Below are 13,827 nucleotides of genomic sequence, written 5' to 3'. Positions count from 1 at the left end.
AGAGAGATTCCATGTTTGACCCAGCTGTGATCCCACAGTTACTGGAATTCCCCCATTGTGCCCAAGAAGACAAAATTGTTTAGTAGTTTGAACCTTTTGTTAATGCTCTTCCCCAGTTTTTCAGGGGGTTAAAGTAACATCAGTGGAGGATATTATTTTAAACATAGCAAGCATAGACCAAGATCCCTACCCTATGGTCAATGTAACATAGACCAGCATCCTGTTTGCCCTATGGTCAACATCCTAGAACACCTGAGCCCCACTCCAGACAAAGTTGCAGTTTTGTCAGACAATAACAACAGGCCTCCCCCTACCATCACCCACCTGTGTGTGTCTTTGACCTTTAAAAACCCCTTGTAAGAGAAAGTTCAGCTCATGGTCACAGTTCTGGACTGAGTGTGGGACTACATCCCTATCCTGACTAGTCTGCCCTCCCCCATTCAAGAAACTGATCTTTCAAGTTTGGCTGGTGCACTCTTTTTGTGACATCGGCCTGGGTTCAACACCAGCAAAACATTATTAAGTGTGTGTGTGTGGGGGGGGGGGCGGAGATGAGAACATAAAGATCTTATCCATTTTCGAGAAATACCCAGAATAAGCAAATCTGTAGTCTGAAAGCTGAATGATATTTACCCGGTACTGGAAAAGAAAGAAATGTGGAGGGAGTGATGGATTAAGGCTTTATTTTGGAGTAACAAAATTGGAAATTAGTTAAGAGATAGTAGTTGCACATCATTGTGAATGTATGTAAATGGTTTGTAGCTGGGCGTGGTCATACAAGTTTGTAATCCCAGTACTAGGGAGGCTGAGACAGGAGGATGGCACAGGTTCAAACCCAGCCTCAGGTACCTAGTGAGGCTCTCAGGAACTTAGTGAGACTCTGTTTCCCAATACAATATAAAATAGGTCTGGGAATGTAGCCCAGAGGTAAAAAGCCCCTGGGTTCCATCCCCAGTACCACAAAAAAAAAAAAAAAAAGGAAAGAAATTGTTATGGATAAATATGTTATGGATTGCGAGAATATGATTTTGGGGAAACTGTCCCTGAGGACCTCTGTTAGGGTCCCGGACACAATTTCCCTCAACAAAACCAAAAAAAAAAAAAAAAAAAAAAAAACACAACAAAACCCAAACAACAACAAAACCACAACAAAACCCAAAAAACAGAAAAAGAAAAAACCGCGGGTTCTTGTCCTGAGCTAAGGTTAAGTATACATAGTTGGACACTTGCTGAAGATTTAAAGAAGTTTATAAAAAGCTAGAAATACAAAAGTTAGTTACAGCCCCATGCCAGAATGGCATGGGGGGAAGGTGGTCCGAGCCAATTCACCACCCTAAGATACAGCACGTGGACCGGACTTTTTATACCTATGACCTCCATCTTGTTTATGTAATTCTGACCTAGTAAACATCCCTGTAAGGTACCTTCCCCAGCAAGGTGTGGCAAGGTGTCTCCTTTCCTGAAGGATGAAGGTCAACCCCCTGCTCGATCCTCCCTAGACTATCCTGTAGATCAGTCTTTAGAAAGAGGAAGCCCTAGCTCCCTGTCCTATTGACTTGCTAATTACTTTTAGCTAAGTCAATCTAAGTTTCAACAGCTGTTTGCTTCCTGACCAAAGTCAAGCCTTTCTCTCTCCAGGTCTGCCGCCATTTTGACACAATTATTTTTGAAATATATTAATAATCAGAGCTTTCTCAAGTATTCCTAGGCCACTCCCAATACAGGTACAGAAATGGTTTGTTTAATGTTGTTAATTTCACTTCAACTTTCAAAAATGTTTCCCAACGATCAAGTTGTGTCAAGGTAAAGAATTTACAATCAAACATTACAAGGTAAACAAAAAAATGTGGTTTCTGGATTTTATTTTATTTTTAAAATTTTATTTACTTGCGGGTCTGGGGATAGAACCCAGGAGCATTCAACCTCCGAGCCGCACCCCCTGCCCTTTTTTTCTTTATTTTGAAACAGGGCCTCACCACTAAGTTGCAGAGGGCCTCACTAAATAGCTGAGGCTGTCCGCGAATCGAGATCCTCCAGTCTCAGCCTCCGGAACGCGAGGATCACAAATCTGTGCCACCACGCCCGGCTAGTTTCTGGATTTTAGAACCATCTCTGGGGTGATTTTATAAAGACCATTACATTCACTAGCCTGTTATACACCATTGAAAACCTGTAGTAGCAAACGTTCCTAGTGGTGTCAAAAGAGAACGTAGTTCCAAATTACTTTCGCCCTACAAATTCCGCAGGGTCTCATCTATGCCCAAATAACGCCATTCTCCCGCCCATTTTGCAGAAAGCGAAAGTGGAGACTTAGAATAACACTCCAGGGCCCCTGGCACGCCCAGACGGAAACACTGGCGGAACTCGCGGGAAGCCACTTGATGAAGCACAGCACGCCGGAGACTTCCGGCCGGCCCAGCCCTCTAGGCTCCACCTCTTCCGCCCGCCCTCTCCGTCAGTCGGAAGTGCGGCCGCCTGAATCAGCGGTCGGCCTGGCAGCGGCTCGCCTGGCAGCCGCTGGGCTCCGCCGGAGGGCTGGGTGGGCGTTGCGGTCGGGCTGGCGCTGGTCGGCCGGGCGCGGTGGCTGCCGCACTGGTGGGCGGCGGGCCGGCAGGTGGGTTGGTAGCGCGGGATTCCTCGGGGTCAGAGGTGAGGGGCGGCCGCGGGCCGGCGGGAGGAAGGCGCCGTCTCCCCAGACCCGGCGGGCCGAGCCTGTCACGCTCCGGCTGACGCCCTCCTTTGCTGTTCGCGGTGCTCAGCAGCGCTTTTCGTTTTTCATTTTAATTCGGGCCTTTAAGTTGCATTTACAGGTATTTCCTGAAACTTGCAAGATTTGGCACGGCGCTTCTCCGGGTGGGTGTTCTGGTGTCTGGTGTCCATATTGAGTAAAGGCCGTCGCTCCACTGGGCCTGGCGGCGTTTGCAGGGAAAGCCTAGGTTGTTAGGAAAGCTCCTGCAGATCTGGGAATCAGTGGGATTGGTAACAACATTTAGAGGCGGATTGATTAATTACCAATCCTTGCCGTGGTTACCGGGCGTTCAGAAATGAACTTGAACTGTAGCTGCCCCTGGAAGCCATTCCCGTCGCCACCGCGTACTGCGTTTTCCAGAGTACAGTGTATCAAAGTCTTTGGTAGGATTAGTAGAACTCAAGATATAAAGTGATTTGCAACGATTTTCAGAGTTAGATTGAGTACAGTGTACTGTGGTCGGTCACTACGACATAAAATTAGATCAGTTAGTCTCTAGGTAGAATCATAGTTTTATTTTTAATGCCTTGCTTTAAGATTCTAAATATAAGTGTTGATTTGAATTGTCTTAAGGCTGGATCATTAGAAAGAACCCATGATTAAACTCAAGAGAGAGCTGAAGGCCTATCCGGGTCCAGTAGTAGTTCTGAGTGCATTATTCTAACGTGGAGATTTCAGTGCGGATCACAATTATTTTCTCACAGATTCTGGTAAATTTTGTGTATGGGCAGAATGTTTGCTTTCTAAGTGCTAAACCGTTTACTGGCTTTTGTCTGTAATATTAATTTGAAGTTACAACCCCCCCATTTACTAAATAATTTACTATCAAAGTCATCACACTTTGCCTGTAAGTAGTGTATCCTCATCTTTAGATTTAGTAGTCTGAAATTTTTCGCCTTGCCCTAAATTCAACGTAAACCACCCATGAGGATATCGAAGGTAGAATTAATGTCAATCTTTTTTTTTTTTTTTTTTTTTTTTGGTGGTACTGGGGTTCCTGGAAGCCCTTCTACCTCCGGGCTACACTCCCAGACCTATTTTTACATTTTTTTATTTGGAAACAGGGTCTCCTGAGCCAGCGCGCACGGCTGGCTTCGAACCTGCGCGATCCTCCTGTCTCTGCCTCCCAAGCGCGGGGATTACAAGCGTGCGCCACCACGCCCGGCTAATGTCAATCGTTTTTCAAAATTATTATTCCTGGAACCTATACAGTACTTTAGTGTATTAAGAGCAAAACCATTTTTTCTCCTTTATTTGATTTTTTAGTTTTCAGTTTTTCTTTAACTTGAACTGGCAGAAACTTAAATTTGGGGGTTTACAAAAAACAATAGTTTACATCACAAATCTTGTTTTCTGTTACCAGAACTTGCCCCTTTAGCTTAACTGTGTAGACATACACCAATCAGTGGTTACAAGGAAATAGGTGAAGAATTAGACTAAGCTTTATTTTCACTGTGAGGACAAACATACTCCATTTCCATGGTACTCAGAAAGGTTACAGTAGGCTTCAGCACTGGCATCACCTTCAAATTACCTGGGAATTCCAAAATTGCTGACCTCTAGTCCCTACTCCAGACAAATTAGTCTTGGGGTATAAGACATGGACATTTTATTATTTAAAGCCCAGCAGATTACTCAGTTTGCAGCCAGTTTGAAAATCTGTGTAGAAGAAAGATTTCTTCAGCAATGTGTCTAGTTTTCTTGAAGAGTAAAGGGATTGGAGCTATATCTGGAAAATGTAGCTGTGGCAAGTTTAGGGGGTTAGCTAGATAATTTTTTCATCAGCAGACATGAAGAAACCTTTGATTTGTAAAGTGAACTGTATAGTTAGCGATCAAGGCCAATAGGCAGGCAGAATAATCTGCAGGAAAAGTGACAGCTGCAGTTGTGATATTAGAGATTCACAAAACATCATTTTCTCTTCGTGGGTGTTAAATAATTTTGGAAGAAATATCTAGAGTCCATATTCCATATCAGGATAGATTTTTTTCTGAAAAATAAATATATGATAGTTTCACCTAAAAAAAAGAAAAAAATATTCTCTGGTAAGAAAGAAAGCAAAAAGAAATATTGAAATGTTATCTTTAAGACATCAAAAGCTTGGTATCAGACAAATGAAACTGTTATGTGAGATTATCATTTTTAATTTTGGATAAATTGCTATAATACTAGATGTCAACCACTAAGCCAAGCATGGGAGGGAGGGATGGGGAGAGAATGGGGTGGGGATCGGGTGGGGGCTGACTGGGCGATGTGTGCATGTATATCTACAAAAGTTTGTATCCCACTATGATGTATGAATACAGTGCACCAATAAAATAAAATTAAAAAAAAAATAACTCTTCTAAGATCCCATCACTAGTAAGGAAAAAAAAAAAAAAGAAATATGAGTAATTTTTAAATTAACTGTTTTGACTGACCTAGTTAAAACTACTTTTTAGCAATGAGTAGATAGGTTGTGACACATGGATTTTTGTTAAAATTATTCCAAAGCATTAGAAATATAGGTGCCTTGAGTAATTTTCCTAGTAGTTACTAAATAACTTGTTTTCTTTCCTTTCATGACTTTGTACTAACTTCTTTTTACCTTTACAGAATATAAGGCTGATATTAAAGATACGGTTTTTACCCTACTTTATCAAGACACATACGTTTTCTCTTCTTTTTGGACTCCTATTTTATGCCACAATGGTAAGCTGCAACTCAGTGTGTTCAAGTTTGTCTTGTGTTTAGAATGTCTTCATCTCCGTAAAAATACCTGGTGTGTGGGAGGTTCTTTTTTGGTTTTGTAGGTACTGTGAATACTATAATTCTATGTGGTACCCAAAACAAAATACTTGAAAGAGAAATCGCTAGTAGTATATTAAACTTTATTTAGATCTTAGTACTTTGTATTTATTAGAAAAAACACCATGTATGTCTCTACCATCTTGTACCCCATTAAGATGTATGCCTAAAATGCACCAATAAAAAAAATAAAAAAGGAAAGAAAAGAAAGCTTCACAAACGATGACATAGCTTACCTACTTATTTCTCCCCCTTGCCTTCAGATGAGGGTCTATAAGGAATGATGAAGGGTGGGGGTTTACTAGTAAATCTCAAACCTTACATGTAATAATTATACTATATTTCACCAATTCTCATATACTTTTGTGGGGGGGGGGTTCGGGATAGAACCCAGGGGCATTTAACTTCCAAGCTACACCCCCTGCCCTATTTTTTATTCTTTATTTTTGAATCAGGGTTTCACTAAGTTGTGGAGGGCCTTACTAAGTAGCTGAGGCTGTCTGTGAACCACAATTTTCCAGTCTTAGCCTCCTGAAAGTGTGCACCAAAACCCTGGCGGATACATTTTTTACATATTAATATTGAATTAATGAGTTTATACTCAATTCTTACAAATATAATTGCAGCTTTTTTTCCTTAATGTTACCTAAAATAATGATATTCTTTTAATTGATGATATCTTAAATTCATTAAAATACAATAATAATTGTCATTTTTTTGTATTCCAATTATGTCACTGAGCTAGAAATATTGTCTCCTATGCACTTATGTATTGGGGATTTCTAAGTTGATGTTAGATATTAACCTAATCCCACTCCCAATTTTTTAGGATTCCCAAGTAGACTAGGAGAATTTAGTCTCTCCTTCACTTTACTTGCTTATAGCCAGTGTATTTTCCTAAATTATATTCTTAGAATGTTGGACAAATTAAAGTTTATAAAGTATTGGTAGCTGTCATATTCATCCCACCCCTACTTTAGCCTCTCAAATACTGACCAGAGACTATTTTAGCATCTCTTAGCTAGGTTGTTGTCCTAATCAGGTCCATAAGACCGCCTTTTTTTTTCTTCTGGTTACAAACCTTTATCATACAGTGGGTGGGATGGAAGAGAGAAATGAAGGAGACTACTTTGGACCTGTTTTAGAAAATGAAAAGTTTAACCACTTCATAAGGAATTTTGGTTGGTTGGTTGGTTGGTTTTGTGGTATTGGATATTGAACCTAGAGGCATTCTACCTCCAAGCTACATCCCCAGTTCGATTTTTTATTCTTTATTTTGAAACAGGGTCTCACGAAGTAGCTGAGGCTGGCCTAGAACCTGGATCCTCCTGTCTCAGCCTTCCAAGTACTGGGATAACAAGTGTGCACCCCCCCACACACCCCTCCCCACACTTTACTGGGAATTTTGAATGCTTCTTAAATTATTCTTCTGTGTGTGTTAAAATAACAAATAACTAATACTGTCAAAACATTACTTTTTACAGCAACAAGCTTTAGAACTAGCTTTGGATCGTGCAGAGGTAAGGCATGCTTAACATATTGAGTAATGTTTTTTGTAATTGATAAAAATTCAACTTTAAGAGATTTTTTGGGGGGGGGGTTGGTGCTGGGGTTCTTGGAAGCCTTTCTACTTCCGCGCTACTCTCCCAGACCTATTTTATACTTTTTTATTTTTGGAAACAGGGTCTCTTAAACCAGCATGTCCGGCTTCCAACCTGCGCAATCCTCCTGTCTCCGCCTCCCAAGCGTGGGGATTTTTTTTTTTTTTTTTTGGTGGTACTGGGGTTCCTGGAAGCCCTTCTACCTCCGGGCTACACTCCCAGACCTATTTTTACATTTTTATTTGGAAACAGGGTCTCCTAAGCCAGCGCGCGTGGCTGGCTTCGAACCTGCATGATCCTCCTGTCTCTGCCTCCCAAGCGCGGGGATTACAGGCGTGCGACACCACACCCGGTTAAGCGCGGGGATTATAAGCATGCACCACCACTCCTGGCTGATTTGTATATTTTCAAAGGAGTATATTAATATTATTTTAGAACAAGTATGTATATATAAAAATACCACATGAAGTTGGGATCATCTATTACTTAGAATCCTTGTTATTATGCTTTGAAATAAAACTCATTTAAACAGGATATAGAATTCCTAAAATTGTTTTACTTTGTGTGTGTGTGTGTGTTTGTGTGTTCCTGGGGATAGAACCCAGGGGCTTCCTACTTCTGGGCTACGTCCCTCACCTGTTTTATATTTTATTTGGAAACAGGATCTCACTAAGCTGCTGAGAGCTTTACTAAGTAGCTGAGGCTGGCTTCACACCTGCCTGATCCTCCTGTCTCAGACTCCCAAGTACTGGAATTATAAACATGCGCCACCACACCCGGTTTAAAATTGTTTTTCTAGCTGGGCGTGGTAGTGCATACTTGTAATCCACCCCCCCCCCCTTGGGAGGCTGAGACAGGAGGATCACGCAGGCTTGAAGCCAGCCTCAGCTACTTAGTGAGGCTCTCAGCAACTTAGTGAGACCCTGTTTCCAAATAAAATATAAAATAGGTCTGGGAGTATAGCCTGGAGGTAGAAAGCCTCTGGGTTCCACAGAAATACAACCAAAAAAAAATTGTTTTTCTATTTTAACAAGTTTTCTAACATAGCTAAAAAACATAGTTCTTACAACTAGGTATAATTTTTAAAACATTAAGCATATTCTGAACAGCATATTCTGAACAGCATAAGACGTTGAAAATATTTCTGAAATTTAAAATTACCGTTTATAACAATTAAATGCCGTGCTAAATCTTGGTGTAACCTAGATTTTACTTGTATACTTAGAATTTAGTTTTTTCTTATAAGCTATAATTTTTTTTATAATGTGTTTTTATATTTTTGTTTTATATGTTTTTACATTTTAGGTGTACAGTACTTAATATAGTTGTTCATGCACAAAGCAAAAGCAAGCTATTTTCATAAACTTTTTTTTTTTTTTTTTTTAGTATGTCATTGAAAGTGCACGACAGAGGCCTCCTAAAAGGAAATACTTATCTGGTGGAAGGTATGAATACGTAATTTGTAACATTTTAGATTGATTGAAATATGATGATCCAAATTTATTGTTCTTATTCTAGGCCATAGACTAAAGGTGTTACAGGTTCTTTGTGTATATGGAATGAACATCTTTACTATGGAAATCTTTAAAAATACTCCAAAACCTGAAACTCTTTCAGCCCTGATATGATACTATATAAAGTTTCCTACCTAATCTCATGTGACAGATTACAGTTAAAATACAGGCCCACTAAAAATATTGTATGAAATTACCTTTAATCTTTTTATAAAGCCTATATGAAACAGTTTTTGTGTTTAATATAAAAGTCACATCCCCAAGACATCTATTAGCTATATGCAAATATTCCAAAATCTAAGGAAATCCAAAACACTTCTGGTCCCAGAAATCACCTGCATCAGTAATTTCTAGTTGTTTTTAAATACCGCATCCACATTATGATGTGAGACTATACTGCACCAATAAAAAGTATAAAAAAGCCAGGCGCGTGGTGGCGCATGCTTGTAATCCCCGCGCTTGGGAGGCTGAGACAGGAGGATCGCACAGGTTCAAAGCCAGCCTCAGCTGCTTAGTGAGGCTCTCAGCAACTTAGTGAGACCCTGTTTCCAAATAAAGTATAAAAAAAGTCTGGGAGTATAGCCCAGAGGTAGAAAGCCCCTGGGTTCCACCCCCAGTACCACAAAAGAAAGAAAGAGAGAGAGAGAGAGAGAGAGAGAGAGAGAGAGAGAAAGAGAAAGAAAGAAAGAATAAAGCCAGGCATGGTGGCGCACTCTTGTAATCCCCGTGCTTGGTAGGCAGAGACAGGAGGATCACGCAGGTTCAAAACCAGCCTTGCTGGCTTAAAAGACCCTGTTTCCAAAAACAAAAAAGTATAAAAAAATAAATACCATATGCAGTCCCACCCAACATTTATTTCATTATGATTATTGTACTAACATTACTTTATAAATTGTCATTTTTTTTTTTTTAGAAAATCTGTATTTCAAAAACTTTATGACTTGTATATTGAAGAATGTGAAAAAGAACCTGAAGTTAAGGTAGGCATGAATTTTTTATAGTATCTTAGTTTTTTTTTTTTTTTTTTCCCCCTGTACTGGGGATTGAACCCAGAGGCATTCTACCTCCAAGCTACACCTTAGCCCTATTGTTTATTCTTTATTTTGAAATAGGGTCTCACTAAATTGCAGAGGGCCTCACTAAGTAGCTTAGGCTGGCCTTGAACCTGCAATCCTTTATGTCAGCCCTCCAAGTACTGGGATTACAAGCATGTGCCACCACACCCAGCTCATTGTGGAATTTGAAATGTTTATAGTAAATGACATTTAGAAGAATTATATTTGAAGCAATTAATGATTTATATCTTTGTGGTTAAACTAGCAACTTTGCAACCAGATCATAGTCAGTTCTTTGGCTTCTTGGAGCCCTGGCTAATCTGACACCAGGCAGAGGACCTGCTGAAGTAAGAGTAGGGAACAGAGTTTACTAAAACACAGAATATCCCACTGGAAAGGTATAAGCAAAGCCATAGTATATATGTTTTGTTGCTTATACCCCCTGAGAAGTGATTTATAACTTAAAATAGGAGAAAAGTAACATTTCTTCATGGTGATTTGCACTAGAAGTTAAAGCTTTTACAGGATATGTAAGGAAATTCAAGTATGGTAGCACGCGTGGTGGTGCACGCTTGTAAACTCAGCATTTGGGAGGCTGAGATAGGAGGATCATGGTTCACGGACAGCCTCAGCTACTTTGTGAAGCCCTTTGTAACTCAGCGAGACCCTGTTTCAAAATGAAGAATGAAAAATAGGGCTGGGGATGTACCTCGGAGGTAGAACGCCCCTGGGTTTCATCCCCAGTACCACCCTCCCCCCAAAAAAATTAAGTATGGTCACAAAATATAGTCATGGCCGATTTAATCTAATTCATTTTTATTAAGCATAAAGGTGTCTTCAGTAGAAACATAGTAGGAATTGACTTATATCTTTTGAACATCAGGTTGGAAGGGCATTAAAGGAATCTGTAAGCTTCTGTTACATTTAATTTAGAAACAAATATCAGTTATGCAGAAAATAATGAAATTTAGTAGTGTTTAACCTTTTAAATCTTTATATCATTAAAAGATAAACATACATTATAAGATAAACATAAATTTCTCATCAGTTATCGTGAAGTATATTACATAACAGTAAATTATACATATATAGTATATATCTTTTTAAGTTTGACATAAATATACTCCATACCATCATCACCACAATATAACATGTATATTCATCACCTCAGAGTCAGAACTATGATAGGAGACATGCGTAAGCATTCTAAATGGGGTTGGCAAGCCACTCACTGTCTGCCAGCCAAATCTGACCCACTATATTTTTGTAAATAAATTTATATGGAAACCCACCATGCCCATTGGTGGATTGTCTATGACTATATTGAGGTATAAAGGCAGAGTTTGAGTGCTGAGAACACAGAGCCCACAAACCTAAATTACTTTCTGATGTGTGTGTTGTGGCGGGGGGGGGGGGGTACTGGGGATGGAACCCAGAGGCATTCTACCTCTGAGCTGCACCCCCAGCCCTATTTTTTATTCTTTATTTTGAAACAGGTCTCACTAAGTTGCAGAGGACCCCACTAAGTAGCTGAGGCTGACTGCAAACTTGTGATCTTCCTGTCTCAGCCTCCCAAGTACTGGGATTACAGGCATGAGCCACCATGTCCTGCTTCTTCTAATATTTTCCTTTAAGAAGAAATTTTTCTTTTTTAATTTTTTTTTTTTTTTGGGTGGTACTGGGGTTCCTGGAAACCCTTCTACCTCCAGGATACACTCCCATGGGCTACACTCCCAGACCTGTTTTTTACTTTTTTGTTTTTTTATGTGGAAACAGGGTCTCTTAAACCAGCGAGGCTGGCTCCGAACCAGCACGATCCTCCTGTCTCAGCCTCCCAAGCGTGGGGATTACAAGTGTGCGCCACCAACCCCGGCTTTCCTGGAAGCCCTTCTACCTCCAGGCTACACTCCCAGACCTATTTTATTTTTGGAAACTGGGTCTTTTAAGCCAGCATGTCTGGCTTCGAACCTGCATGATCCTCCTGTCTCCGCCTCCCAAGCGCTGAGATTATAAGCATGCGCCACCACGCCCAGCTAAGAAGAAATTTTCTAATCTGTGATCTGAGATCAACTCAGTGACTCCAACTTATTTTCTTAAAGAGATGCACATATTGTCAGAATTTATCTGACTTTGTCTTCAGTTATGAAAATGTTCTCTACAATCAAAATAACTTAAATTTTTTAGGGTTCCCCACCTCCCCATCAAAGTGGTCAAAAATTGTTTGCTTTTGTCTTTTTTTCATTTTCGAATTACATAGTGTTTCATTCTGTGGTGTCATTCAAGAATTTTTAATTCCTCTGACATTAATATGGTAGCATATAGTTAAATATAAGATAGTGAAAAAAGACTTGTTTTTCTGAGATCCTACAAAAGTATTCTTACTTAAATATAAGATTTAATAAAAGGAATTGTATCTATTAAGTACAATTCATTTTAACCTATTAAGTCCTATGTTTTCAATTATCTAAATATTTCAACAAAATTGACACAAGGGCATTAAAGTAGGTTTGAAATAATAATCTATAGCTTATATGTTCTTTATATTAGTTAATACATATATGTTTTCAAAGGCTGTAACCATCTCTTATTTCTGTCAAAAGAACTCTAAAAACTATATATGTATATAAAGTTACCATGAGTGATATATTTGTTGCTCAGTGTAAATTTTTATAGGTGTCTCCACATCTGGGATAATGTAGGACTTCACAGGTTAAATCATGTGGATTTCTAAAATTGAGGATTTTTGTGCTTTTTTTTTTTTTTTTTTTTTTTTTGGTGGTACTGGGGGTGGAACCCAGAGGTTTTCTACCTCCGGGCTATACTCCCAGACCTTTTTTATATTTTATTTGGAAACAGGGTCTCACTAAGTTGCTGAAAGCTTCACTAAGCAGCTGAGGCTGGCCTCGAACCCTTGCAATCCTCCTGTCCCAGCCTCCCAAGCGCAGGGATTACAAGCGTGCGCCACCACGCCCGGCTGATTTTTGTGCATTTTGTTTCTTGATTATTTTAAACAATTGAAGTGGTTTCTAAGGAGCTGTTAAATTAAATTTACAGGAAATTGTTTAAATTACTTTTTTCTCTTACTAATAAGATAGTTGTAGGTTCCATATTTCAGTTGATCTTGTTTGGGTCTAATTTAGCTATAAAATATTGAAGAAATGTGCACTTATGATATAACTAAAAGAAAATCTCAAAATCCTCATTTATGTTAGAATTATACACAAATATGTTTATATATTTACACTTAATGTTTTTAAAGATATCCTTAGTTTCTATTTATGTATTTAGAAGTACACATTTTATATTTAAATTTTTTTTTCTCGATTACCAGTTTTTGTTTTGACATGAGTTGTTTTGTGTAAAACATAGTAATAGAAACAAATGCAGCCTACATTGCTTTCCTATGTATAATGGATATAGTGTTGTGAATTTTCCCCACAAATAAAGGATTGTAATGTAGAAGGAGCTCCAGAATATTGATTCACATCTGATTTTGTCAAATCATAGCATTATTCTTCAAGGTTATACTGGATTATTGTCATGAGCTCTGCCTCTTTTTTTAAAGCAGAAATTAAGAAGAAATGTTAACTTGTTAGAGAAGCTTGTTATGCAAGAAACTTTGTCATGTTTAGTGGTCAATCTATACCCAGGAAATGAGGGATATTCTCTGATGCTCAGGGGAAAAAATGGATCAGGTAAGACCCTCCAAAGTATAGTTGGTTCACAATAGCTCTACCAGGCAGGATGTACTACTTTTTAAAATTAGTTTCTTAACCTGGTTTTTTCTTCAGATTAGTGATGACTTAGTGATAAAAGATTCTTATCTCAGAATTTTTCTTTGGATCTTTTGCTAGAACATTAGGAATTGCTTGAATATGTATGATTATCTTTTTGAACATGTATTCAAAAAGTATTCTAATTTATGTCTTAGAGGTTGATTTATAAGAGATTTGATTTTTAAGTGATTGTCAAAATTTTCTCTATATTGCTATTTGTATTTCAATATAGCATAAGGTATTTTAAGGTATGCAGATTTCAAAAACACTTTTGAGTCTAAAACCTTTACAATTAATCGTGTTCACTGCCTTTTGAGTAATTTTTATATACTAAACTATTTCATT

General features: G+C 38.8%; 1 protein-coding gene across 1 annotated transcript in view; it reads left to right on the top strand.

Moving 5' to 3' along the window:
* Positions 1-231: 231 nt before the first annotated feature.
* Positions 232-13,827, top strand: part of SUPT20H (SPT20 homolog, SAGA complex component) — a gene marked incomplete at both ends in the record, with an annotated part of 48,920 nt that continues 35,324 nt past the window's right edge. The window contains 6 exon segments of the mRNA XM_080689444.1: positions 232-356; positions 2,294-2,810; positions 7,021-7,056; positions 8,524-8,582; positions 9,565-9,631; positions 13,272-13,401. Of these exon segments, the coding sequence (XP_080545570.1) occupies positions 232-356; positions 2,294-2,810; positions 7,021-7,056; positions 8,524-8,582; positions 9,565-9,631; positions 13,272-13,401 (934 nt within the window).

The sequence above is a fragment of the Muscardinus avellanarius genome (assembly GCF_963383645.1).
Source record: "Muscardinus avellanarius genome assembly, chromosome: 2".
NCBI classification, from domain to species: domain Eukaryota; kingdom Metazoa; phylum Chordata; class Mammalia; order Rodentia; family Gliridae; genus Muscardinus; species Muscardinus avellanarius.
This window is presented reverse-complemented; position numbering and strand designations above follow the sequence as displayed.